This window comes from Alosa sapidissima, chromosome 19 (assembly GCF_018492685.1).
Source record: "Alosa sapidissima isolate fAloSap1 chromosome 19, fAloSap1.pri, whole genome shotgun sequence".
NCBI classification, from domain to species: domain Eukaryota; kingdom Metazoa; phylum Chordata; class Actinopteri; order Clupeiformes; family Clupeidae; genus Alosa; species Alosa sapidissima.
Window position 1 is genome coordinate 22,780,755 of NC_055975.1, and position 27,733 is coordinate 22,808,487.

The following is a 27,733-nucleotide window of genomic DNA, read 5'->3' on the forward strand; positions in this document are numbered from 1 at the left end:
CTCCCACACAAACTTTGTGATTAAATAAATACTTTTCACTTTCGAAATAGAGCGTGAAGTTGTCATTTGTTGTATGTGAAATTATATATGAGTAACAAGTTATAAGTAACAGTTATAGACTACCTCCAAATAATTTGGTTGTTGTAAAGTAGTTAATAGCCTAGAAGAGGAAATACAACACACACACACAGACACACACACACCACAAAATCTGTCTGACAGTGGCCTAAACTTCAGCTGTCCTAGTCATTCAGTTAAGAAAACGGTCATCTGCAGATTAATGGTTGTAGGAAAATCACAGATAACCTACATTTAGGCCTATATAATTCTGTATAACTTATTCAATGTTCAGACACTGAACACAAACCGTAACCTAATGCCATAAGTCAAGTCGGTCAAAGTCAGTTCAATATAGGCCCTTGCCCTATCAGAAGGAGGATGCTTCTCCTGAATGGGTTTGGAGTAGCTGCACTGTTCAATTCCATTAGGGAATCAATGGTTGATGTTTGTGACATTACGTATTGTTAAGTTGTCACTCTTCAATAACAGAATTAACAATAACTTTAAAAAGCCTACTGAGGATCTCTCATACAATGAACGAGAGTGTAGCCTATATTTTCGCATCTATAGCAGGCCACTTTTCACCTATAGGCTACAAGTTACCTAAGCTACAAGTTCAACACCAACAAAACGCAGAGGCCTAATGCACGAGCCAGACAAAATGTTTAATTACTTACAGTTTCCTGGTTGATGTCCTATGGAGCCCTGGAGGAGTGTTTTTTGTGTAGGCTATATCCAGGAAACGTGCTCTCAATTTAGTAAATCGTGCGCACAATTTACTAAAACGTGCGCTCATTTTATTAAATTGTGCTCTCATTACATGTTTGTAAAATGAGCAGTGTTGGGCAAGTTACTTCAAAATCATAATGTATTATGTATTACTTGTTACTGTCATTTCAAAGTAATTTGTTACATTATAATATTACTGTCTCTGAATTGTAAGGCATTACACTACTATTGCATTACTTTTAAGTTACTTTCACCAAAATATCTAGAAATATGGATTTGCCATTCTAAATGCAGTTTATTACGCTCAATGCAGCTTGCTCTTTTTTTGAATGGAGGGAGATGTGGTATAGCATATTGACTGAGCTAGGCTTAAGGCTAACAACAGTAGAATGCAATAGGCGCAGTGCTCATGATGCAATACAAGGAACAATCATAGTCAGAATTTTGTTAAAAACCGACAAAAGGTCAAAGTCTGGTAAATTGTGATAGAAATACTGTAACTTTAAGGCCTAGGCCTACTCATTAAAATCAATAGAGAGCCTACTATATTGTAAATCAAAGCTTAAAGGAACCGTATGTAAGATTGTGGCCAAAACTGGTACTACAATCACTTTCAAATTACTGTAGAGCGATGTATCCCCTTCCCCTCCCCTCTGACTGGCAGAGTTGGCGACCGGATGACGAAACACACGGTTTTTACATACGGTTCCTTTAATAAAGACATGTCAAGATGGTGGCCTGCTGGCCATTTCGGTGCCCTAAGTGAGTGGCTTTGAGTGAGTAACATTTAAATGATAACTCAAACACCTAAAGTAAAATAAAAAAAAAATATTTACAGACCATTACTGTGTGTTTTTAAACATTCATTTCTGAAGAAATGCTGTTTTACTTGGTGCACTGTCACTTTAAGAGCATTGATCTTTACGTTGTCATAATGCCCTTTTGCCAGCTCTTGTTTACAAGCCTTATTTGTTTGAGTTACATTGATAGCACAATATTAACAATAATATGCACAATGTTAAGTTGCTTTAAGCAACCTTCATTGTTTTGGAAATGGAAGTATGCAATGACATGTTGCTTCACATTTCGTTTTGCGAATACAAGTGAATTATGAGCCTGGTATCCAACTAGCTATCTGAATGGAATGCGTTTCAGTCGACCCACTAATTCTAGTACTACGTGGTGATTGAGAGAACCCAAAAGGTATTAGTGCATTTTGACATTGTAAACGTTATTGATGAAGAGTGAAACACAGTTTGCATTAAAGCTACTATTCATTGGTTACATTTGGGTGCCCCCTCTGTCCTTTGGTGCCCAACGCAAAGTGCGTGATGCGCGTGGTGGGAGCGGTGGCACTGCCAGGCTACACAATCTTTTTCTGCATTTCTATCCATGGGCGGATTATGAACTTTCGGGCCCCTGGGCCCAGATGTATTAAGGGCCCCCCACTTATTGTCGTATATGTGGGAGGGGGGGTTTGGGGGTCCTCCCCAAGAAAATTTTTAATTTGTTTTATGTGATTTCCTGTATTCTGGCGCATTTTGAGGAAGGCCAATACTAAATTCAATCAGATTCATAGCCTACATCCTGATTTGTTGATATTGAGGCAATGATTCCATGCAAAAGCTTGGGCTTCAGGGCCCCCTGACCCCTTGGGCCTGGGCCCGGTAGGCCCGTGCAGTAATCCATCCCTGTTTCTATCCCTTTATTCTCTTCAATTCAAGTTCACAGCACAAAGCTGACATGCACAACAGCATAGTTTGTGTTTTATCAAGAATCAAAAAGATTAGCGTGGTACTACTTTAGATGTTTCATTAATTTACTTGTGCTATTTCGCGAGGCATAGAGAGATCTTTTGGTTTTGCACACAAAGTGCACTAACTATTATGTTCTTCATAGCCTTGTCTCTGACAAGCTGAAAATAATGAGCGTAGGCTTATAGAGCAAATAGAGTCCGCCTGCGAGTCTGCTGCAGCCACAGTCATATTCAGCCAGTATCAGGAGATAACGTTCTACTATTTTGTAAAGGTGTTTGAGTCGTGACTCACTCGGATCTTTCACCCGTGTCTTTAAATTAACCCATGAGTCGCGAGTCTCTAGTATCATTAAATCGGATCAGTTGAGTCCTACTACAATTCAATCTAAAACGATAAACAGCGCCACACACAAACCTCTTGCAACATTAGCTAGCCTCCTAGCCCTAGCCATCGTAGCTGCCAAAAATGTAACAATAAACAAACACAACAAAAGCCATTCTTTCACTTCTGAAATAACATTCAATGTTCTGCATGTAGCCTAGACATAATTAGATTTGGTGTATAGATGTAGCATAATAAAATGCAATTAGGTCGTGCAGACAGTCCGAACTGCACGCTCATGGAGCTGCTTGAGTAGCCTATCTACCCAGGTCAGTCGAATCAGCCGGGCGGGCCGGTTAGGTTGTTATGAGTGCGAGTCAGCCGAATCAGCCGGCTACGTTGTCATGAGTGGATCTTTAGAGGAGCGAGTAACTCCTCGTCAAGGTTAAAAGAAAATCCACAACAAAAGCCATGCTTCCACTTCTGAAATAACATACATTCTGCACGCATAGCCTACTTTAAAATGCAATTAGGTCGCGAAGACAGTCCGAAACATTGCAAGCTCTGTATGGAGTTGCTTGAGTAGCCTACCTGGGTCATTTGGATCAGCCGGCCGGACCGGTTACATTATGTTGTTATGAGTGCGAGTCAGTCGAATCAGCCGGCTACATTGTCATGAGTGGATCTGTAGACGAGCAAGTAGCCTAGTTTCTACTTGTGTCAAGGTGATAATAATAATAGGCCTAATGAGAATAGTAGTAGTAGTAGTAATAATAATAATAATAATAATAATAACAATAATAATAATTTATTCACTGCAGGGCATTTCTACGTTCCTGTTTCTATGTCTACATTGAAAGTCAATTGCTTAGGCTAGGTTAAGACAATAAATAAACAGTCTGGCTCAAACTGCTTTCTTTCCCGTGAGTGGGTGGAGGTTTTGATGCTATTATATTATATTATATTATATTATATTATATCATATTATATTATATTAGATAGAGAGATAGATAGATAGATACTTTATTGATCCCCAGGGGAAATTCAAGCATTCATTGATATTATATGATATTATATTAGGCTACCTAACATGATATATATATATATATATAGCTATGATTAATAGGCTAATAATATTAGTTGCCTAGTATTAGCAGCCTATAATACCTATTAGAATAGATTCCTAGTAGCCTACTATTAGTATATAGTAGTGGTAATAAACATTGTAGCAGAGTAACATTAGACCTAGGCAAATTTTCTATTGTTAACAAGACAACAACAAATAATTAATTATTATAATATAGGCTACCCTCTCTGTCAATAAGATCAAAGTTTCTGAACATGAGCACCAAAAAGATGAACAATGTGTGGATGCACTTTGACCAGGAGAGTAACTCTTAGGCTAAATGCAAGTACTGCAAAAACCTGGTTTCAAATCATGGAGGATCCACATTAAGGCACTTAACGAAATGAAGCACCCCACTGCACTGCTTGAACGTAGGACTGAATTTCTTTGCGATTTAGCAATACTGACTCAAGTGACTCAACCCGGATCAGTTTAGTGAGTGACTCAGAATAACCCGGATCCTTAAAAGGAATCGAGTTTGACAGGCCTACTATTTTGCGCGGATTTTTTCTCCTCTGTTGTTCTCGCTTGGTGTTTGCAAATATGTATCAAAACAAAACACAATTTAATTTCGGATTAAATGCATTGTAACGAGCGTTACTGAAGTTTGTACCGAGTAAAATATTACCCATTTCCATTACCACGTTCCCGCAAACAGCAATATATTACAGTAGCCTAATTACATTACTTTTGTAACGCGTTACACCCAACACTGAAAATGAGTGCACAATTTAGTAAAGAGAGCACTAGGCCTATGTAGTAAAACGAGCACACAATATTCTAAATTGTGCACACAATCTAGTAAAATGAGACCACAATCCAGTAAAATTACCACACAATTGACTAAAATGAGCGCACATTCTTTCAATATACAAAAATATCTTGCAATGACACCTCCCGGGCTCCGTCATACGATGCTGTAGTCCAGAGTAGGTTACCAACACCATACTGGTGATGACTGACAACTACAACAAAATAAATAAAAGGGATTACGTCCGATGCAATCAGTTTCAAAATGTGAGCCAAAGACTACTACACCCATAATGCTTTGATACGGATACGATGTGTTGTGTGACTTCGTGTTTTCAGCAGGAATTCTGCATGAAGTTCGGTGAAGTGAACAACATCGGTTTAGGTCATTCCCGAAAAAATGTCTGCGTCTGAAGAATATCCTGCATTTAGACTCGGCGAGTCCCGTTTCGATCAGGTAAAACCCCATGATGAAACAGGGTTAAACTACGTCCGCAACAGTATAACCTGCTTGTCCTGATACTCCGGACGTATTTATTCCCCTATGGCATGGAGATAAAAACAATGAGCTGCTTACATTTTCCAGGGCATTGTTGGCTGTAGCCTGTGGTCTAGAATGACTTGATATAGCATGTTGGCGATTCTATGCTGGGATCTTACATGTGCACGTGTTTGCTATGTTGTTGATGTGCAACATAAGCCACATAAGGTTTGTAACATGAGGTGAAGTTAGTTGAAGCCGAAAAAGTAGACATAAAAGGCGTGTCTTATGATTGAGGAAAGGACTCCAACAGTGACGTGCGGGTACAGGTTGAGCCTGTTGAAACAGCGTCCTCTGTTGGAGAAACTTAAGAATGACTGACTTGTTGACTGTACCTCATTTACAAACTGTAGGTCACAGATCGTCATTGTCTATTGATGTTTAATGGTAAGCCAGTTTTTACATGTAATATAAAAACAATTTGGGATCATTGTCTCAGGTTGGGTTAATTAATAAACAATCCTGTTCACGTTGGTAGAAAGTAGACCTACTCGGTCCTACAAAAAGTTGTGAGAATTCGGTTTAATTGACTATAGACCTATTAAATAAGACATGCATAAAACAGACTATAACAAGACACGCCCGCCTTTCTTTAGTTACTATGTATTTTACTTGTTTATAATAGTACTCATTTTAATTCGCAGCTGCTAATTACGCTCAAAACAGGTGGACATCTTGCGTCGCTGGCGACGCTATCCACCAGATCCGTCTGTTCATCTGTGTGCTTTGGGAGAGGGAAACGGCGGAATATCGAGTTCCGCTCGCGCGTTTAGGACTTTAATTGCCTTTTAATTGATGTGAGATATTTTAGGCAGATAAGTGCGACAGGGCCAGTTGGCATCCGCAAGCAGTTGAGGCGCTCGCACCTGCCAGGGAAAAACAACTGGAGCGCCCTCGGTGTCATAGCCCGTGCTTTAACAGCTGGGCCGCGCGTCTGGCTGAAGTTCGGCGCGAAAACTTCTTCTGTATCATTACAAGATGAAAAAGAAAATTAAGAAAACACTGATTAATGGATTTGTTTTGGGGCTAATAAAACAATTAATTGACGGCATTGGCATTCACTTTTAAAGGAGAACTGCATAATGCGAACTTGCTGAGACATTACCAGCCTAATGTAGGCTACGATTCTAGGCTAATTAGTTTAGGCCCAATGTTCAAAGTTCAAAGTCAAAGTTCAAAGTCTGCTTTATTGTCAATTTCTTCACATGTCAAGACATACAAAGAGATCGAAATTGCGTTTCCTACTATCCCACGGTGGAGACAAGACATATTTTACCAATTAGGTCCACAGACAAACATAACATTCAAGTAGGCCTAAACAATATAAAAAGTAAAAATAAGAAGGCACATACAATGAAGAAATAAGAGCAGCAAAATTTGGTAGAAATTGTGCAATTGTGCATACAGTAGACAGTCAATGTAGGCCTATCCCAGTGTTTTATGTCCTGACATCACTTTTAAAATGTTTCAGACTAACATTTTTAAATGACCCAATACCTAACGGAAAGTCTACAGAGTACAGCATTTCAGATATTGTGGTATGATAGGAATTGGTATGTTGCAGACATTGCAAAAAGATGGTGAGTAGGCTATGACAAGGACATTCTATGAGGACAAAATAAAAAAGCCATGCTAATTCAGGCACTACTGACTAGTTAGTTGTTATACATTCTAAGTTAAATGTGCCAATACATAGGCCTATCTATTGTGTTGAAAATTCAAAAATGTAAATCTTGTTTTTCAGAGATCCTTTTATGGCCGACTTCGACACTTCTTGAATGTGATTGACCCACGCACCTTGTTTGTGTCTGAGGTAGGCCTATGCTTTAAACATGGCCCTTTGACTGGGGTGTATCTAGGAGGGTTAACTTTTCATTTACATGTCCATACAGTATTTGTAACAAAAGCAAAGTGTCATTTTTATGCGGATGATACCGTTTTGTATTGTTCTGCCTCATCCTTAGCAAGTGCCTCAGAACAACTGCAATCTGCTTTTAACATTCAGAAGAATCTCCATAAATTGAGACTTGTACTAAACTCTGACAAAATTAAAATGATATGCTTCTCTAAGTCAAGGAACACCAACGATGCTTGTCAGATTGTTACATTAGATGAGAAAGTAATTGAAGGAATATCAGTCTACGAATATCTTGGTTTCTTCTTAGAAGAAAGTTTGTCCTTCAAGCATCATATAGAGTGTCTAACAAAACTTAGAGTAAGAGTATGGGTTTCTATTATAGAAACAAATGCTGTTTCTCTTTTAGTGCAAGAAAAAAAGACTTATACAAGCAACATTACTGTCATTTGGGGCAGCCGTGGCCTACTGGTTAGTGCTTTGGACTTGTAACCGGAGGGTTGCCGGTTTGAACCCCGACCAGTAGGCACGGCTGGAGTGCCCTTGAGCAAGGCACCTAACCCCTCACTGCTCCCCGATCAAAAGAGTATATATACTTATACTTATACTTACTTACAATATTGGATTATGGTGATATTTTATACATGCATGCAAATCAATCTCTGCAAATGCTGGATTCAGTATACCATGCAGCACTAAGATTTGTATCTGCAGCACTGTAGCTTGTATGAGAGTGTTGGTTGGCCTTCTTTGCACAATCGCAGGTTGGAGCATTGGTACTGATATATTTTTCGTTATAAGGCCATACTGTGTGAACTGCCTCCTGTCTTACAGTATGTTCTCTCCTGACTCCTAAAGTCACCACCAGGAATTGTAATCTTCGATCATATGGCCAAATCATGTATGACATTCCCAGAACGCGAACTGTCTTTGGTGAAAGTGCCTTCAAAGTTTTGCACCCTCATCCTGGTATAAATTGCAGAATCATCTTAAATTAGACTGCCTAAACATGATGACATCGTATAAAACTAGGATAAAGGATTATTTGAGTACTAAATACCCATGTGCTGTTACTGAGCGCAACTGGTGATCATGTTGAGATGATGTTAAATTGCAAACTGTCTTTTTCTGTTTTCTGTTGTCTGTTTTTCACTGCATATTTTAATATGGAACTATTATGCTGTTGTCTTGGCCAGGACTCCCTTGAAAAAAAAAGATTCTGAATCTCAAAGGGATTATTCCTGGTAAAATAAAGGTTAAACAATTTAAAGAAAATATATTATTATGACAAAACATGACAGATCTTAATATGGGTTGCTGCACTGTTTAACTGATCTTTGACCTTTGTGCGCTGGGGATCAACTGTGGTTGGAGTCAATATGAGATCATTTTCTGTGTGTGTGTGTGTGTGTGTGTGTGTGTGTGTGTATGTGTGTGTGTGTGTCCCTCTGTGCGTACAACAGTAATGAGACTGTTAGTGGTCTGTGGTGACACTAATTGTGGTAGAGACTCTAGGGATGTGACAAGGTGTGGATTTGTGGACTAGCTGTGAGTAGAGATACACACACATACACACACACACACACACACACACACACACACACACACACACACCGACGTCTTGCCCTGTTAATGAGTAAATTAGGCATAGGTCCTCAGCTTGGCTTTCTGTCTGTCTGTTCTTCTGCTTCTGTATTTTCTAAACGACTCTTGTTTGAATCATCTGTAATTGCCTCTTGCTGTCAGTTAACCTGTAAATGAAACCAATAAGAATCACTGTAAATGATTCTCATTTGAATCATCGTCCAATTGTCCAAACCAAATGACTATCTCTCTCTCTCTCTCTCTCTCTCTCTCTCTCTCTCTCTCTGTTAGAGTCATCTGAATGCGAGTGTGAGAATGTTGGAGCAGTTCAAAAATGGCTCTCTCCCTCCAGGTGTGACCGATGCTCAGGTGAGGTCACACACAGGCAGGCATGGACAGGCACACACACACACACACACACACACACACAACACACACACACACGACAGACCATACTACCATGTTAGTGACAGTTTATGATTCAGTTCAGCGCCACTCAAAAGTAGGAGTTGTTTTTTAAACGGAACAGTGGGATATGTTTAGAGAGCCTTGATTGGTCAGAGGGTGGAAAGGGGTGTGGCTGACCATAGGTGTCTGAGAAGGTCAAGGGGTATTGGCTGAGTGGGTGTATTACCATGGTAACATGGGGCAAATAAATGTATTGAAGTACTGTCGATTTAGTCTGATTCACATGTTGTGTCAACATTTTATTATATATAAATGGTAGATTATGCAGAAATTGTTTGTATTGTATTTGCAGAAATTGTGCAGAAAATTTGTATTATGTAAATGCAAGTAGACGTTATACAGACATTACATTGGAAGATGTCTTTCACATCTCTCTGTTACATCACACAGTCTCACTTTCTCTCTGCTTTTTTGTCTTTTCTCTCTCACTCATATAAGAGCTGATGGTCTGTCATTCTCTTTCTTTCCTGCTCTCTCTCTCTCTCTCTCTCTCCAGCTGTGGGAGGCCCAGAAAATAAAGCAGGTATGAAAATAAAGCAGGCACCAAATACTCTATGCTGAGATAACTTTCTTTACGTAACACACACCTGACACACAAATGGTTGACTTAAGTCTTATTAATTACTTAGTCATGGAAAAAAGTATTACTTTTTTAATGTCTCTTTAAACCTAACTCTTTCACACCAAGAACGATAACGATAACTATGACCATAACGATAAAAGCGTCCACACTGAACAAGGATAAACAAAGTCTCTCCTTGTGTTAATGAATGTGACGGCTACAATGTGATGGGTTCTGATTGGCTATTACTTTTTTATCGTTCTCAAAATTGCTCTGAAAGTGATCCCCAACGATATCGTTCTTCATGTCGTTATCGTTATAGTTTATGTGTGAACGTCGTCATTCATATTAACGAGAACAATATTTGTTTATAGTTATCATTATCGTTATCATTCTTGGTGTGAATGACCCTTTAGTCTCTTTTCTTTCTTTCTTTTAGGCCATCATCCATCCAGACACTGGAGAGAAAATCTTCATGCCTTTTCGGATGTCAGGTGTGTGTGTGCATGTGTGTGCATGCGTGTGCATGCGTGTGTGTTTGTAAAAGAGAGAGAGACAGCCAGAGAGAGAGAGAGAGAGAGAGGGAGGGAGAGAGAGAGAGAGAGAGAGAGAGAGGGAATAGAGACAATAGAACAGTGGACCGTGTAGCTGACTGCATGGGGGTCGTTATTGGCCCCTAGGGCTTCCTCATCCCCTGCAGGGGGCCTTCGTCTGGCCCGAGGCAGGGAAAGGTCACTCTCAGCTGGGGTCTGATTAGGCCCCCGCACCTCCCCGCTGTGCTGAACCTCTGTTTGGACTCACAGGGAGAGGGCTACCTTCAAAGAGCAGCGCAGCCAGTGTCAAGAGGCGTCAGGCAAGTCACACCCGAGACCTTTTCTTGTGGGTGGAGGGCAAAAGCTAGCAGCAGTGGTGTAACCTGCCAAAGGAAGTGTGAACACACACACACACACACACATGGGCACACACGCACACAGGGACACACACACACACACACACACACACACATGGGCACACACGCACACAGACACATAGACACACATACTCACAGGGACACACACACACACACACACACACACACACACACACACACATACACATACACACACACACACACACACATACACATACACATACACACACACACACACACACACACACACACACATGCACACAGACACATACACACATACATACACACACAGAGACACACAGGGACATACATATGGAGATACACATTCACACTTTTGCCCTGTCCATGCGTATGTAGGAGGCTCCTGCTGACTAGCGCTGACTAAAGGCCAATGATGACATTATTACTTTTGTGAGCTGTTCGATTTACACTCCCAAAACTGTTACACCAGTAAAGACAAAAATCGGACTGGCTGGGTTACAGTCAGAGTGACTCTGCCGTTAGATAGATCTGCCACTCTTGTCTCTTTTGATTTTGTTAGTACCCCCAATTTTGGTCTCGTCCATTTCATCAAATTGTTGGCTAGTCAGAAAAGTGAATGTACACTATGCCGTGTATGTGATTTTGACTTGATCTTTCTTTTTTCTGTCTGAACAGGTTACATTCCCTTTGGTACACCAGTGGTAAGAATTGTTTTTTCCCTCCTGTGTTCTCACAATTGCACTCTAAAATAGATAATCATACAGGGGGCGCTGTGGAGCAAGAGGCTACAGCACCCATACCATGTATGGGTCCAAGTGGCCACAGGGAGCCAGGTTCAAATCTGACCTGCGGTCATATCCCGATCCCACCCCATCTCTCTCTCTCCCACTCACTTCCTGTCTATCTTCACTATCCTATCGGAATAAAGGCAATAAGCCCCCCCCCAAAAAAGATAAATACTGGTCTAAGACCATCCAGCAGTAAGTCAGCAGTAAATCAGCAGTAAAGTTAACAAGAGCTGTTTGGTGTGCAGATTTCTTTCCTTTTCTTCAACAGACAAAACATAAATAAAAACAAGCACATGTATTTGCACTTGTAGGCGTAAGGTTGTCAGTTGGAGTTTTTAAAACTCATATAACGTATAACTCTAATAACTTCTTGGTTCAACCACGGTCCCTCTCACTTTAAAAGTTAGTCTTCAGCTCACTCTTTTCATCTGACAGCTTTGCACTCTATCTCTCTATCAGACCATACTAAAGGAGGCTGTCTCTCAACAGCTCAAAGGAGGTTATATCAGTAAATGAAGTGACTGCTGTCAGCTTAAGAAAACTGATGGAGACCAAAAGCCATGACAAGCCATCCTTATTATTGCCTCTAGGACAAAGTATGTTCCAAACGCCATTGTCTTTGTTTTGTTTATAGGTAGTTGGGTTGCTCCTTCCCAATCAGACTTTATTATCCACGGTCTTCTGGCAGGTGTGTATTCATTTATAAACCTTCATTTCTTTTCTTAATTTATAAAAAAAGAATTTCTGAATATAAAACACATTTGTAAAACCCATCTAAAAAACTCAAAATAAATTTGCTCCTTCTATAGATAAACTGATAGTGTGCCCGCAATGTTAATTACATTGTGTTTAACATTTGACCATGCCCAAATGCAGTTACAAAACACTACAGTTTGTTTCATAACATGTGTTTATACAGTTAATGAACAAATGGATTGATTTGAAAGCACCTACAGTACTGTATACTTATGTCCTGTCCGTGTGTTCCTGTTTACAGTGGTTGAACCAGAGTCACAACGCCTGTGTCAACTACAGCAACCGAAATGCCTCACAGGTATGGAGTATGTTAGACAAACACACACACACACACATACACACACACACACACACACACACACAGACACACACACACACACAAACACCCATGGACATACATTCACACACAGACACACACACACACACACACACACACACACACACACACACATACACACACACTATGTGGGTTTCAATCAGTTTGCAAAAATGGATTCAGATATAGTGGTAGATCTGAAAGGTTATTTGAAAATGGAATAGGGCTACTTATCAATTTAATAAATCAATCACCAGGACCACTCTTCCCTGGCTGCCTCGCCAAAAAGCTCTGCTCTTGAGAGTTAAAGTCAAAAAGGAGAGGTCATTAAAGACCCTGGCTCTGGCAGTAGTAGTGGAAGAAATCATTACTTAGAGGGATGCATAAAAGGTGTTGTTTTTTATGTTGTTATTGGGCCCTATTTTGACGATCTAAAACACATGGTTAGTAGTGAAGAACTTAAATACATTTAGTGATGTGTCCAGTCCACATTTGGGGTGGTTTTGTTATCAAATGTCGGGCGCTTGCTGCAAAAAGGTTGTTCTTATGTTTCTTAATCAGTCATGGGTGTGTTCTGGGCGTAACATCCTTTAAACCAATGAGAATGAGAATCTGACATTCCCTTTAACAGCAAGCAGCACAACTTCAAACAGCGCATCGGTATTTTGATTGTCAGCGGCGCATTTGAAGGAATCTGCTTGCATGCGAGACCGTATGGATCAGATATTCCACTAAACAATGCTTTACTAAAACCTGTTAGTGACTAGCAGAGTATAGCCTACACACATCTGCACTCGTCTATTATTTGAACTCATAAGCAAAGTGAAACTAAATTCACTGTGCTCTCATAGTCAGCGACAAAACAGTTCTACACAGTTAATTACTTTCACTATTGACTGACAAGGGGTTACCATTGAAAACATATCCTGAAAAAAGTAACACTTACCCCAATAATGTTCATATGACTCAATAAAAATCCTAAGGATATTTATCCTGCAGAGGAGTTGCTGCTTACATCTCGTGACAGTGCATCTTCAGCTGTGCTTTATATGCGCCAATCGCTATAGACAAGGTTTTACTTGGTCAGTGGCGTAATGATTTTAGCGACTAAAGATAGCGATTTTTGGATCATGCGCCAGACAACACCTTCTGCCACACCCCTGGGTGCAAGGCTTAATAAAAGTAAAGTGCATGGTGCAAAATTCGCCACTGACTGAGTGTAATATAAGAATAAGCTTCGCGTCGCAATAAGAATAAGCTTTGCGCTGGGTTTCTGATCGTCAAAATAGAGCCCATTATCTTATGGTGTTCACTAGTGACCTTCAGTGTGTGAAAATGTTTTATTTTAATAAAAAAAATGTGTGCCTTAGCCAACATCAGGATCAAAGTTTCTTCAAGGCTACTTGGGAGCAGTGACCAGTGCAGTTTCTATTGCTGTGAGTACAAGCACCACACCTACATGTTTGCTCATGTTATGAGTCATTTTGTAATCTGTGGGTAAACTAATGCTTTAATGTGACATATTAATGCATATTGTATGTTTCAGAATGAGCCCCATACTTTCCGGCACACTCGCATATTTTTTTCCCACTTCTTCAAAATTCAATTTATTGCCGAGACATAACCTAAACTGCCCAGCGCAAAAGTTAGTTTCTTCCAAAATGTATCACTCTCAAACCAGGGACCTCTGAGTGTCATCTGCTTGTGTAGTGAGACCGTTACAGATGATTCAGAATGCAGTTGCACATCTGGTCTTTAATCAGCCAATGAAGACACATGTAACTCTCTTATTAGTTGCTCTTCACTGGCTTCCTATAGCAATAATTATAATATTTAAATCCCTCACTCTGACCTATAGACCCTTTCAAGAGAGTCCCATTATCAGCATCATAGTTGGCCCCACAAGGCTTCCGTTTTAACATTCCATATGTTATCTTAATGCAGGGGAAGTAGATTGGGAACCAAATAGAACGTTCAAGCATTGTTTTTGTTTTTATTGTTGAAAGGGTCTATAGTTACTGCATCTGCACTTTGTCATCTTAATTCCATGATCCAGCTCTATGTCCCCTCTCCACCACTGCGGTCCTCTGATAAACGCAGGCCCGGAGTGGGTAATCGGGAGAATCGGGAGAATTCCCGGTGGGCCGCTTCACTTTTGGGCCGGTCGAGGGAAAAATTTGACATTTGACATCACGTTAATCTATCTTCTCTTAAAGTTGGCTACACACGTTCGCATTCTATGCCTAACACCGCAGCCTCTGCATGGGTTGTTCTCCCCTCCCAAGTTAATAGTTAAATAGTTAAAAGTTAATTAGTTGGGTCCATATAGCCCGTCTTTCCTAAAAAGTTTTCTCAGATATCCTACCAGCCGGGCTGGTAATTCCATGATCCAGCTCTATGTCCCCTCTCCACCGCTGCGGTCCTCTGATAAACGCAGGCCCGGAGTGGGTAATCGGGAGAATCGGGAGAATTCCCGGTGGGCCGCTTCACTTTTGGGCCGGTCGAGGGAAAAATTTGACATTTGACATCACGTTAATCTATCTTCTCTTAAAGTTGGCTACACACGTTCGCATTCTATGCCTAACACCGCAGCCTCTGCATGGGTTGTTCTCCCCTCCCAAGTTAATAGTTAAATAGTTAAAAGTTAATTGGTTGGGTCCATATAGCCCGTCTTTCCTAAAAAGTTTTCTCAGATATCCTACCAGCCGGGCGGGCCCTACCGTAGTGTAAGCGTCATGGAGGATGGATGATAGAAAGACGCTATGAGGGACTGAAAAGGCCAGGAAAAAAAGACAAAAAGTATCAGAAGAAAATGCTGCCAAATGTGCCAAACTTCCAATTTTTTTTTGAAGAGGACAGACATAATTAAGTGGCAACTGGTAAAGAGAGATAGCCATGATTATAACGGCATAATTGGGTTAATAACCTACTGGACGTTGTAGCATTGTCAACCTATTCGCAAGTAACATATTAAATGAATTAAAATATTAGCCTTTTTGTATCATCCAATATGGCAATTCATAGACTTTGCCAATATTATGCAAATATTGATAACACAACTCTGTGTATAGCCTAGGCATAAAACAAAAGTAGCCTCTGAGCAGCAGATCAGCCAGTCCCCCCGCTGAAAATGATGAGCCCGAAATTAGCTATGACTACAGGGACAAGTAGAAAAAAGTGGGCCGGTCTTGGCCCTGAAACTCCCAGGCTGAAAAGTGGCCCCACTCCGGCCCTGGATAAACGTCTGCTATGTCGGCTTTCCATCAACACTAAGAGGTCTTAGTCTGGACTCATTTCTTCTGTGATTCCTCGTCGATAGAATGATTTACCGACTGCTCGATTCTAGCAATAGTTTTGGGATCTTCAAAAAGCGTCTTAAGACTTATCTGTTTTCCTTGTTTTGAAATTATTATTTTATTCTATTCTATTTAGTAATAATTGCTATTTTCTGTTTAGGCTGTATGGCTTTGCTATAAACTGTTAATTTTAATCTTAGCGTAATGTTATTGTAAGTCACTTCGGATAAAACATAAACGTAAGCATATACAGTACATAAACGTAAGCATATACAGTACACACATACAGATGGTCATACGCACGCACGCACCTACACACACACGCACGCACACACTCAAACACACACATAAACATACACACACACACACACACACACACACACACACAAACACACACACACACACACACACAGAACAGAGTGAATCTTAATCAATTTTTTAGACAGTAAATCAGATCAGTAAATGGCCCTAGCTTCAGGGGTCACTGAGACTAGTTAACTAATTATAAGATAATGATGTGGCATAATAATCAGTAATTAAATATCATTGTTATTCACACAGAAACATTCAGTGCATGCTCATGTAGGCCTACACTCAGCTGCTGTACAGTATGTCCCATATATATCTTTTTCACATAAACAAATATGATTTGAGTAAAGACACACACACACACACACACACACACACACACACACACACACTCACAAACACACAGAGTCTCTCACACAAGACCAGTCAAGATCCTGTGTCCCACTGTGGCTCCTCCCCTTGTGGCCGGTGGAGCCAATTATCTGCCCTACTGGGTGTCGCTTTGATGCCCAACGGCATGACAACTGAAACCACGGCGACGACAGCTACAAACTGCTCAGAGTCCGAGGGGAGTGGCGATAGGGGCGTACTAATTAAAACAGTTCCTCCGACGACCCCTACCTGAGAGAGAGAGAGAGAGAGAGAGAGAGAGAGAGAGAGAGAGAGAGAGAGAGAGAGAGAGAGGGGGGCTTAGGGCATTAGCTGGGAACAACCCACCTAAGGCAAGTGTGTGTGTGTGTGTGTGTGTGTGTGTGTGTGATTGTGTGTGTGAAAGTTTAATGCAAAAGGGAATAGGAGTGTGAGATGAGTGATATTGACGCAATACACTTGTGATCATAGAATTCAAATTTACTTACATAAACATCATAGTAATATATGAATGTACTGCATGTTTGAGTCAGGGCAGACTTGTGTCTATCGAGTGGTAAAAAGTTACGAGCAATTACGTGCTTAACTGAAATGTGAAGATACACATCCTCCCATCCATCTGTACAGCCATCAGTTACATATTTTTGTTGTCACTGTCACTGTAATGTTTGCTAAGTGCTTATCTGCTTGCCATCTACATATTTGCTTGAGGAAATCACATCATTTTGAATCAAAAGTAAATATTTATGTCCCATATAATATAAAAGTAGTGCATCTTTTGTGTGTGTGTGTGTGTGTGTGTGTGTGTGCATGCGTGCATGTGTGTTTCTGTGTGTGTGTGTGTGTGTGTGTGTGTGTGTGTGTGCATGTGTGTGTGCATGCATGCATGCATGTGTCTGTGTTTCTGTGTGTGTGTGTGTGTGTGTATGTGTGTATGTGTGTGTGTGTGTGTGTGTGTGTGTGTGTGTGTCTGTCTGTCTTTCTGTCTATCTGATTACAGGTGGGACTAAGCGTGTTTGTGCAGAAAGCTGAGCGGTTCAGTCCGGCTACTCGCCTCCTCGTCCAGAGATTCATTCCCTTTCCTGCAGTCGGTGGGTCCCTCCGCAGACACACAAACAGAACCCACCCCCCCCCCCCCTTTCACTTACATGTTGACTATGGCTATTAAAAACCCCACAGGCTAGATACAGGCCTGCAGAAGGAGCCACTCAGTAAAGTATTGTATTATTAGCATTAATAAATCGCCTAAGTGAACACTCATTAACTTATGGTCCTCTGTATAAAGGCATAATAGGATTGTTTATGTGTGTGCATGTGTCTCTGTGCATTTGTTCGCACGCGAGCCCTTTGTTTGACTATTTCCGACGTGCTCCCCTGTTAATATTTTGTTTTGGTTTTCGCCTGAGTGCGGGCGAAACGTTACTTCAGCGTTGGCGGGCCCTGGGGGACCCAGAAGATTCTCCTAAGATGTGAAGGGCGCTGTAATTAAATAACCCGTAGCTCGCCATTTAATTAAATCAACAGGTCTACCCCCCCCCCCCCCCCCCCACCCCGATGAGATGGTAATTGGCTCCTCGTTAAGGCCCCTCGTTAGGGCATGACCGCTGCAAGCTAATTGGATAATTAGCCCTGAAGAGGCAGTGTGTCAGGACTCCAGAGCTGTTTACTGTTTGTTTGTTCTGTTTTTTTTTCTTTTTAGCATTTAGGTATAAATGGTTATTAAAGCCAGCTAATTGAACCCAGCAGAGGCGTTGATGTTTGAAATTGGACTATTTTCCTTAGCCATGCCTTATTTTTTTCTTGGAAGAAGCTTATTTCAGAGTAATAGCCCCAATCAAGCACCTCTCTGTCACTCAAGTGATATTTTCACAGCTTTCTGCCATCTGTGTCGACCCAGTTGTATCATCCAACAGTGATGGCTATACACAGAGAGCTATACATGTATCATCCAGCAGTGATGGCTATACACAGAGAGCTATACATGTATCATCCAACAGTGATGGCTATACATAGAGAGCTATACATGTATCATCCAACAGTGATGGCTATACACAGAGAGCTATACATGTATCATCCAACAGTGATGGCTATACTCAGAGAGCTATACATGTATCATCCAACAGTGATGGCTATACACAGAGAGCTATACATGTATCATCCAACAGTGATGGCTATACACAGAGAGCTATACATGTATCATCCAACAGTGATGGCTATACACAGAGAGCTATACACACAGATATACTGTAGAATAGCCTGAGGGAGCATGATGACTAGAATATACCTTTTCCACCTGACACCCACTCTTTCACTCTTGACACCTACATTTCCTCCTTACACTGTACTAAATTTGTCATCATGTTTGTGTTAACCTGGGCATAGCCTAAACAAGGTGAAGGGATGTATCCCACAGAGAGTATGCACACACACACACACACACACACACACCAGGGCCTCCTTCCTCTTGTTTGTTCCAAACCCCTGCTGCCCTGTCAATAGCCTCAGGGCCTGGAGCACAGCGTGATGTTGAGACCTCTCTTTTGTCATGACAGCTCTTGTTGACACCGCCACTATTATGCTACCAATTTACCAGCACATTAAAACAGCACAGACAGGGCATATCTCTCTCAGATAGTGCAGTCATGGCAGTCAGCGGATCATGAGTGTTAAAATAGTATATCTCAGTATACCTCACACTGCAGGAAATTAGACCTTTTCCAGACCTTTTCCAGTCAAATCAGGTTTGCGGACAGCACCGTTGTTCTGTATAGGAAGCCAGCACTAGGCTCACACCTCCCCAGATGTATTTGTTGACTGATGACTTCAAATATCACAGGAGAAAGGTGTCACTTTTGAGTCATGATACTAGCTGAGGAGGTGGTGAAGTGGCTCTGTAGTTGTAGTGTTTTAGCTACATCCAAAAGGGATCATCCATCCATCTCTACAGACATCAGTTCCATATTTTTGTTGTCACTGTCTGTAATGTTTTCCAAGTGCTTATCTGCTTGCCATTTACATATTTGCTTGAGGAAATCACATTTTGAATCAAAAGTAAATGTTTATGTTCCATATAATATAAAAGTACTGCATCTATAAGTGACCTATAAGTGATGTTTATGTGATTTTTTTACTTTTTTTAAACATTTTTTACTGTTTTTGAACAATGTGACAATGTGTATGTGTGTGCATGCCTGTATTTGTGTTTGTGTGTGTGTGTGGTTGTGTGTGTGTGTGCGCACGCGCGCATGTGTGTGTGTGTGTGTGTGTGCGCGCGCACATGCGTGCGTGCATGCGTGTGTGTATGTGTGTGGGTGCACTAGGGATGTAACGATTACCGGTATAATGGTAAACCGTGATAAAAATCTTGACGATAACAATTTTCACCGTTTTCATTTCAAATATCATAATTATCGCAGTTGATTACCACGGTGTGGAAACCGTGTGTTTAATCCTTCCCAGCTTCATCCGAGCCTGCTTTTGACATACAGTAGGCCTGGTACAATGAAAAAAAACAAGTACCCTACTGATTCTGTTGTCTAATTGATGGATTTAACTGAGATACGGATTAGGTTACACCTGATTTTAAAAGGCAGAACATTTTCACCACAAAACGTGTACTGTATCATGTAGCCACTCTGCATCTTTTTATACCGTGATAATACCGAAAACCGTGATAATTTTGGTCACTGTAAGCGTGAGGTTAAATTTTCATACCGTTACATCCCTAGTGTGCACATGTCCTGGTCACTGCTCAATGGTGGCCTTGTAAAAACACCTTTGATCCTGATGTTTCTAAAGCCCTACAGCTGTTAAAACAATGGCTATATGTTTTGGCCATTGCACGAACAATAAAATAGAATAATAGACAATAAAAAATGACCATAATGTTGTCAGCAGAAGAGAAAGAAGTCAATAAAATACCAGTGTAAATTAGCATTAGCAGGAGCTCTCATATGTAGAGGTGCTGTGATTGAAAAGCGTAAATGCTGATTGTCGGAAGGGCCTTGCATTGATTAGGTGAGCTAATTAAAAGACCTCCTCTGAATGACATTATTAATGTGCGGAAAGCTTTTATGGACTCAGTTCATTTTTTCTTATGTTAGGCTAATAAGCTTTAATACTACCCACGAAATAATATTTCTAATGTGTTTTTTTTTTCATCCAGGGATTACATTGGTTTTAACTAATTACCATGTAAACAGGAATAACATCTCTTTATCTTTTTTTTAGACTGTGTGTGTGTGTGTTTGATGATGAGTGCATATGTATATGTGTGTTTGTGTGTGTGTGGTAATGATGATGATTATGGTGTGTGTGTGTGTGTGTGTGTGTGTGTGTGTGTGTGTGTGTGTGTGTCTTAAAACGCCTTAGAGGAAGGTTAGATATTTACTTAGCCAATTAACTCAGCCCCAGAACGCTGCAGCTCAACACAGATAACACATTCACACAGGGGCAACAAATTAAAATGGCTTGAGGCACAAACCCACATATGCATACGCATCCACATCTGCACCCACCCACCCACACACACACGCACACACACGCACACACACACACACACACACACACACACACGTGTACGGCACACCTACACAAATACATACAGTCCCAAATACACACTACCGAATGTCATAGAATCAACATAAAGGCTTTGACTTGATATATCTTCAATTTCTAGTGCATTCTCCTATTCCCAATGATTCAAGTGCTATGTATTAGGCCATTTTGTGCTAACAGTTTCTGATGTCTCTGGGATGACTATAATGACGAATAATGATATGACATAACTATGTTTATGACAAGGTTATGACAGTCTTTTGACCTATGCTTTTGACAGACAGTTCAAGTGTGACCCTCTCTCTCTCTCTCTCTCTCTGTATTGGGTATGTGTGTGTGTGTGTGTGTGTGTGTGTGTGTGTGTGTGTGTGAGTGTGTGTGTGTGAGTGTGTGTGTGTGTGTGTGTGTGTGGGTGTGTGTGGGTGGGTGTTTGATGATAGCTAGTGCCAACGTGTGCAATGTTGTCCTGATGAGGTACTCTGAGCTAAAGGAAGGCATCAGTGTTTTGGATGACCAGGGCACAGTGGTGGGCACCTCACAAGTAGCAGCAAGACATGTGAGTTCATGTGAGAGCATGTACACGCACGCACGCACACACACACACACACACACACACACACACATACACAGTTCAGAGTCTGGGAGAAGATGCAGGAGACTGTCCAATACAGTATGTTCAAACACACACACACACACACACACACACACACACAGAGGAAACAACAACATACCATAAACAAACAAATCATCCACATTGTCATGTATATGAGGATTCATGCACACATTTGTTATATGGATAAAAATATATGTATAAATGTACATGTAAACATATAAAATCTTATGCAAACACATACACATACACACAAATGCTCTATGTAAACATATAAAATCCTGTGCACTAACAGAGGGCCTTGTTATTCATGTCAACTAATCATGTCCTGTTCTTACCATTTTTATTCTTGCTATTTCTGATCAGGCAATCTTGGAGACTGCCATGACACGAATGGTCCTCCCAATGCCCATTCTGGTCCTTCCCCCTATTGTTATGACTTTTTTAGAGAGGTTAGTGTATGAATTTGAGAACATAAATGCAGGCATAATACCAATGCATATATTGTATGTGTGTGTGCGTGTGTGTGTGTGTGTGTGTGTGTGTGTGTGTGTGTGTGTGTGCGTGTATACCCTTGAAAATGTGTGTGGAACTATGTGAGTGTGTTGTGACAGTAAAAGACAGGCACTTTGATAAGACTTTAATGGTTCTGTAATGAAATCAGTGTTTATATAGCTGCCTGTGTGTGTGCCTGGGAGTGTGTGTGTGTGTGTGTGTGTGGTGTGTGTGTGTGTGTGTGTGTGTGTGTGTGTACGTTGGTATGTATGTGTGTGTATGCACACATTTGTAGATGAGGGTGTGTGCAGTGGTATGTGTCTTTGTGCTGACTGACAGGATCTGTCTCTCTCACACCTCTGTATCCGGGCACCCTCTTCCACAGGTGTGTTTGTGTGTGTGTGTCTGTGTGTGTGTGTGTCTGTGTGTGTGTGTGTGTGTGTGTGTGTGTGTGTGTGTGTGTGTGTGTGTGTGTGTGTGTGTGTGTGTGAGACAGAAAGAGTTTGTGTATGACAGTGCATATATAAGCAAGTTTTCTTATTAGTGTTAGACTGTGACCCAAGTATTTAAAAAAGACAATGGTAAAATTATGGGAGTGAACTATATGTGTGTGTGTGTGTGTGTGTGTGTGTGTGTGTGTGTGTGTGTGTGTATGTGCGCCTATAGATTGTGTGAGTGTGTGTGTGTGTGTGAGTGTGTGTGTGTGTGTGTGTGTGTGTGTGTGTGGTATGTTTGTATGTGTGTGTATGTGGAGGGGAATTGCTGCATGTCAGCTCACCCTCACTGGATCTCAATGGAGCGAGAACAAGAGGTCAGTTGGGGAGGAGAGAATACCAGATGATTGATTGAACTGCTGAGAGGTTTAAGAGAAAGGAGGAGATAAAGAAAGAAAGGAGAGGTGTGTGTGTGTGTGTGTGTGTGCGTGCGTGTGCGTTTGTAAGACTGCCTGTCTTTGTGTATGTATGTGTATATTTCATACACACGAGCCACCCGAGTCACCCACGCCTACAGATCATCTTTAGGGAACCGCCTATGTTTGGTAAAATTCCTTCCAATTCTCTGCTACCATCCCTATTTTACTCATAGCACAATGTTGTTTTCACATTGTATGTCTTTGAATGTGTTTATTGTCCTTTGTGCTGTGAATGTGTGTATGCTGTGTGTGCTGTGTGTGTGTGTGTGTGTGTGTGTGAGAGATTATTGAGATGTGTGATTAGTGAGTATTAGAAGTGTGTGCAAGATTTGGAGTTCATGGGCGTAATGTAGGTTTGTCCTATGCCTGTGTCAGAAGTACTGTAAGTGTGTGTGTGTGTGTGTGCGTGTGTGTGTGTGTGTGTGTGTGTGTGTGTGTGTGTGTGTGTGTGTGTGTGTGTGTGTGTGTGAGAGAGAGAGGGAGAGAGAGATAGAGAGAGAGAGTGTGTGATTAGTGAGTTTTAGAAGTGTGTGCAAGATTTGGAGTTCATAGGCGTAATGTAGGTTTGTCCTATGCCTGTGTCAGAAGTAAGTGTGTGTGTGTGTGTGTATGTGTGTGTGGGTGTGTGGGTGTGTGGCTCTCATATGTGTTAATGAAGTCTCTCATTAACCAGCCGCTGCCATCATTAAAACTCAGAGCCATGGACGCCTCCTGCTGAGCATGCTATCCCACAATCCCTGTCACCAGAGTCCAGGGAGAGAGGGGGGGGCAGAGCCTGTGGAAACCCAGGCAGGGGAAGGGCAGGACAGAGCCTTCAGAGACAAAGCATAGATGTGTTGACACCGAGGAGACTTTATAACTATAGAAGGCAGAAAAATATAGTGTGTGTGTGTGTGTGTGTGTGTGTGTGTGTGTGTGTGTGTGTGTGTGTGTGTGTCTGCATCTGCCTGTCTGTCTATGTGTCAGTGTGTGTGTGTGTGTGTGTGTGTGTATGCATGTCAATCTATTTGCACTTGCACTTGACTTTGTTTTTATGTTTATATTTGTGTGTGTTTGTGCCTGGCCTGCTATACCGGGTGCATGAGGGTGAACATGTGGCCAGTGCAAACACAAAGTAGCAGAACCTACATTGTAAATAATGTCAACTTGACTTTCATTGTACTGTTCCTCACCTGAGGTGAAGTGATATCAAAGCTATCAAATAATACTGTATTTAGAAAGACGTCACTGAATCGATGTGTGTTATGCAATGGATTCCATCATCTTGTGTTTTTGTGCATAAGAATAGAGGCTGGGCATGAGATGAAAAGCATTTGCAAATGACTGCTGATGAAGTCACTTCATCTGTTTTAGTTAATGATCGCAATTAGAAAAGTGGGCTATTATCAGTGATTCATTCCCTTAATATCTCAATGTAATGCCAAGAGAACTGAACAGCAAGAAAATTAAATTCACAGAGAACCAAAGGCGCCTTCGTAATGGAGCACTGTGTGTGTGTGTGTGTGTGTGTGTGTGTGTGTGTGTGTGTGTGTGCGCGCACGCACGTGTGTGCGTGTTGCCACGCAGTTATTTGTTTTGTCTATGTGTGTTTCTATTTGTCATTTGTGTGTGTGTGTGTGTGTGTGCGTGTGTGTGTGCGCGCGCGCATGCAAATTTTGCATCATAGGTTTTCTAATTGTGTGTGTGTGTGTGTGTGTGCGCGCTTCAGGTTGCCTTTGCTGCAGAGGCGCCCACGGCTGGTGTTGCCAGTGCACAGTCTGGTGTGTCTGGCGGCTTTCAGCTTGGCCCTGCCCCTCGCCATCAGCCTGTTCCCTCAGCAGTCCCAGGTAACACACACACACACACACATGGGCCACCACACCAGCCACTGTTACAAAAGCATGGACAGTGTGTGCTCAGTCCAATCTAAAGCCTTTAGAAGGGAGTAATAAATAGGGGACATTTAACCAGAGATGGCTAGCTTGGGGCAGAGTTTGTGCGGGATACTGTGCAAACTCTAGCTCCAATATTGCAAATATTGCTGATCAATTTTGGCTTTGAATCTTCATTAAGGACTTGCATGACACCATGCTAACTATGTGCTTTACAGTCATTGCCACTAAGACACACATCGCAGGAGTTTATAGTGCACACCACTATTGCATGTATTACTGTACACCCCCGTATAGCCTTACGTGGTCCTTTATACACTGCAAAAGACTCCTGGCACAAAACCACACACCACAAGAGCCTCACATGACTTAATACTCTTCCTGTAATGATATCTCTAATTGATTCTGCTGCATTAGACACACCGCACACTAGTTTTCAATATAAATCCTAAGCTGTATCCTGCTATAACTTTTTTGTTGCATATACTATTGTATAAAATTATACTGAAACTACACTGCTCAAATAAAATTAAGGGAACACTTACAGTTTTCCACAATTGTTAAAACACATTTTTTGAAACCTTCCAGCCTTTTCTTCATTCTCAAACTACATTCACAGGATGTCTGACAATTCTTGCAAAATAAAACACCCGCCTCAAAACTTTTACTTGTGCTCAGAACCAAACGGTGTCAGAGTACCGATCCAGTGTATGATTGAAGTGTTTCCTTCATTTTTTTGAGCAGTATATATAGCTCCACATAACCACCACACATGGTGTTACTGTCTAAAATGACTCACTGCCACAACATAGCTATCACATAGCAGTGTCAGCACGTGCAGAGAGCCATATTCTCTGCACAGTATGACGGCACACAGTATAATCCTACAACACCTAACGATTGCAACAAACAATCCTGCTGTATGATGTAGATCACAGGACGCTAATGCAATTACAGTTCCCACACCCTGCCTTTTAACACGTCTTTAGATTGAAATGTCTTCGTAATCATCGATTTGTCCATATGGTGGCTGATCCGGAGACATATGTGCTGCTGCCAGACTTTTCTCCCTCCCTCTCTCTCTCTCTCTCCCTCTGACTGTCCCTCGCTCACTCGCTCCTCTCCTCCTTCTGTTTTTTTTTTTTTACACTTCCTGAAAAGGCGTCAAGACGAGAGCGATCCCAAAAAACGCCATGTTCAGGGCCCTCCTTTTCCAATCGCCATCCCCAACCTGTCGCCTTACGCTTACACTCCGCGGGATGTCTCCTTGGTCCACCGCACCTCACATTCTCTCTCGCTTGTACGCACACACACACACACACACACATATACAAACACACACACACACACACACACACATTCACTCTGCCATCTGTTTATGGAGAAAATATTGCACTTTTTAACTCTGGCTTGGCTGCTTACCAGCAGGCGCATCTTATTTCCGTGCCCAGTTACTTATATGGAAGTAAATAGCTGTGAAGAAAGAAAAAAAATAAAAATAAAATGTCTGTTTCCGTCTCTCTAACGCCCATAATGCTATTTTTACCTTTATTTTCACTGGATGAAAGCATTTAGTAATGCTAAGTACCTTGAACAGGGATGATATTTTCCACAGCCTCTATGTGTACAAAATATAAAATATTTCGGTTATACGGTTTCCATACTTGTGCATTGGTATGAATGTGAGATGTACTGTTTGTATGTATGTATCTAATACCTAATTATGGTATATATATGTCCGTATGTGTCTTTCTATTTTGCTCTTAGATCCACGTGTCTCTGCTTGAACCAGAGATTGCTGCAGCGACAGACTGCAAGATTGTGACTTATAACAAGGGTCTCTAATCGGTCAGTCCTTAGGCTTAAGTCAAGAGTGCCTACCAAACCCAATAAGTGAAGTTTACAACTTCTAGCATCGAGCTGAAGCATCACTGAATGTAAGACACACACACGCACACGCGCACACACACACACGCACACACACACACACACACACACACACACACACACACACACACACACACCAAATCTGAGCCAAATCATGCGATGAGATATTTGCTGTACCCCGTTAGGTATGTTCATGTCTCTAATCATTTCCGATTTGAAAAAGGGGAACAGACTTAAAGCCTTGTAGCTTCTCCAGGCATCTCTTATGTGAACTATGTGAACAAGTGATGTAGGGATCACATTTACCTTAGCGCTTACATTGTGTATTTTTATTAATCCATCAGATGAATTACATTTAGCAATTGTAACCACCCTTGTAATCTCCCTTCCCCGTTTTGATAACATGTTAATCATTGTAACCATCAGATTAATGTATACTGTGAGTCCACCTTATAATACTATTGTTTGTATGCTGATCTCAGGATTTAAGTGCAAATATGCAAATGCAAATATGTAATGCAAATGCAAATATGTAGCAATATTTTCCATGATGGATTATCGTTTCTTACTAATTCTGAATTTAACTGGCACTATAACCTTGTATAAATATTTTCAAAAGTTAAATGTTCATCTTTATCTTCTATCTAGCCTGTGTGTGTGTGTGTGTGTGAAAGAGAGTTTAAATCTCTCTTATCATAATCAGCATCACTTTCTCGCCCAGCTGTTTGTTTACTCAGTAGGCATGGCAACGTGTCACGGTCATCTGCAGTGGCGTGGACCAAGACATGAAGCCACACGCACAGTGAAGTAGAGGACTGCACCATTCACACACACACATTCAGTCAAGTGGCCAACACACACACACACACACACACACACACACACAAATGCACTTACATGCCTAATACACACTTGCACAAA

General features: G+C 41.3%; 1 protein-coding gene across 3 annotated transcripts; it reads left to right on the forward strand.

The window, feature by feature from the left end:
* The first annotated feature begins 4,971 nt into the window (after positions 1–4,971).
* sfxn5a (sideroflexin 5a) lies at positions 4,972–27,436 on the forward strand. Of its 3 annotated transcripts, XM_042072489.1 has the most exons (14): positions 4,976–5,200; positions 7,029–7,097; positions 9,015–9,092; positions 9,688–9,714; positions 10,193–10,247; positions 11,321–11,346; positions 12,068–12,121; positions 12,431–12,487; positions 13,876–13,941; positions 17,480–17,570; positions 21,477–21,592; positions 22,013–22,098; positions 24,763–24,880; positions 26,693–27,436. In XM_042072489.1, the coding sequence occupies exons 1-14, from the start codon at positions 5,144–5,146 to the stop codon at positions 26,768–26,770; spliced, it is 978 nt and encodes a 325-aa protein (XP_041928423.1). In that variant the 5' UTR covers positions 4,976–5,143; the 3' UTR covers positions 26,771–27,436. The 3 variants fall into 3 exon arrangements, with proteins under 3 accessions (XP_041928425.1, XP_041928423.1, XP_041928424.1); XM_042072490.1 differs by lacking the exon at positions 4,976–5,200 and having other exon boundaries at positions 7,030–7,097; positions 9,630–9,714; XM_042072491.1 differs by lacking the exons at positions 21,477–21,592; positions 22,013–22,098 and having other exon boundaries at positions 4,972–5,200.
* The last annotated feature ends 297 nt before the right edge of the window (positions 27,437–27,733 follow it).

What these genes read in the sequence shown, in the direction of transcription:
- sfxn5a (XM_042072489.1), top strand. Translation starts at nt 5,144, where the DNA reads ATGTCTGCGTCTGAAGAATATCCTGCATTTAGACTCGGCGAGTCCCGT. An exon ending in GCGAGTCCCGTTTCGATCAG is followed by an intron (nt 5,201 to 7,028) that starts GTAAAACCCCAT and finishes CTTGTTTTTCAG; the next exon opens with AGATCCTTTTATGGCCGACT. An exon ending in GTTATGACTTTTTTAGAGAG is followed by an intron (nt 22,099 to 24,762) that starts GTTAGTGTATGA and finishes TGCGCGCTTCAG; the next exon opens with GTTGCCTTTGCTGCAGAGGC.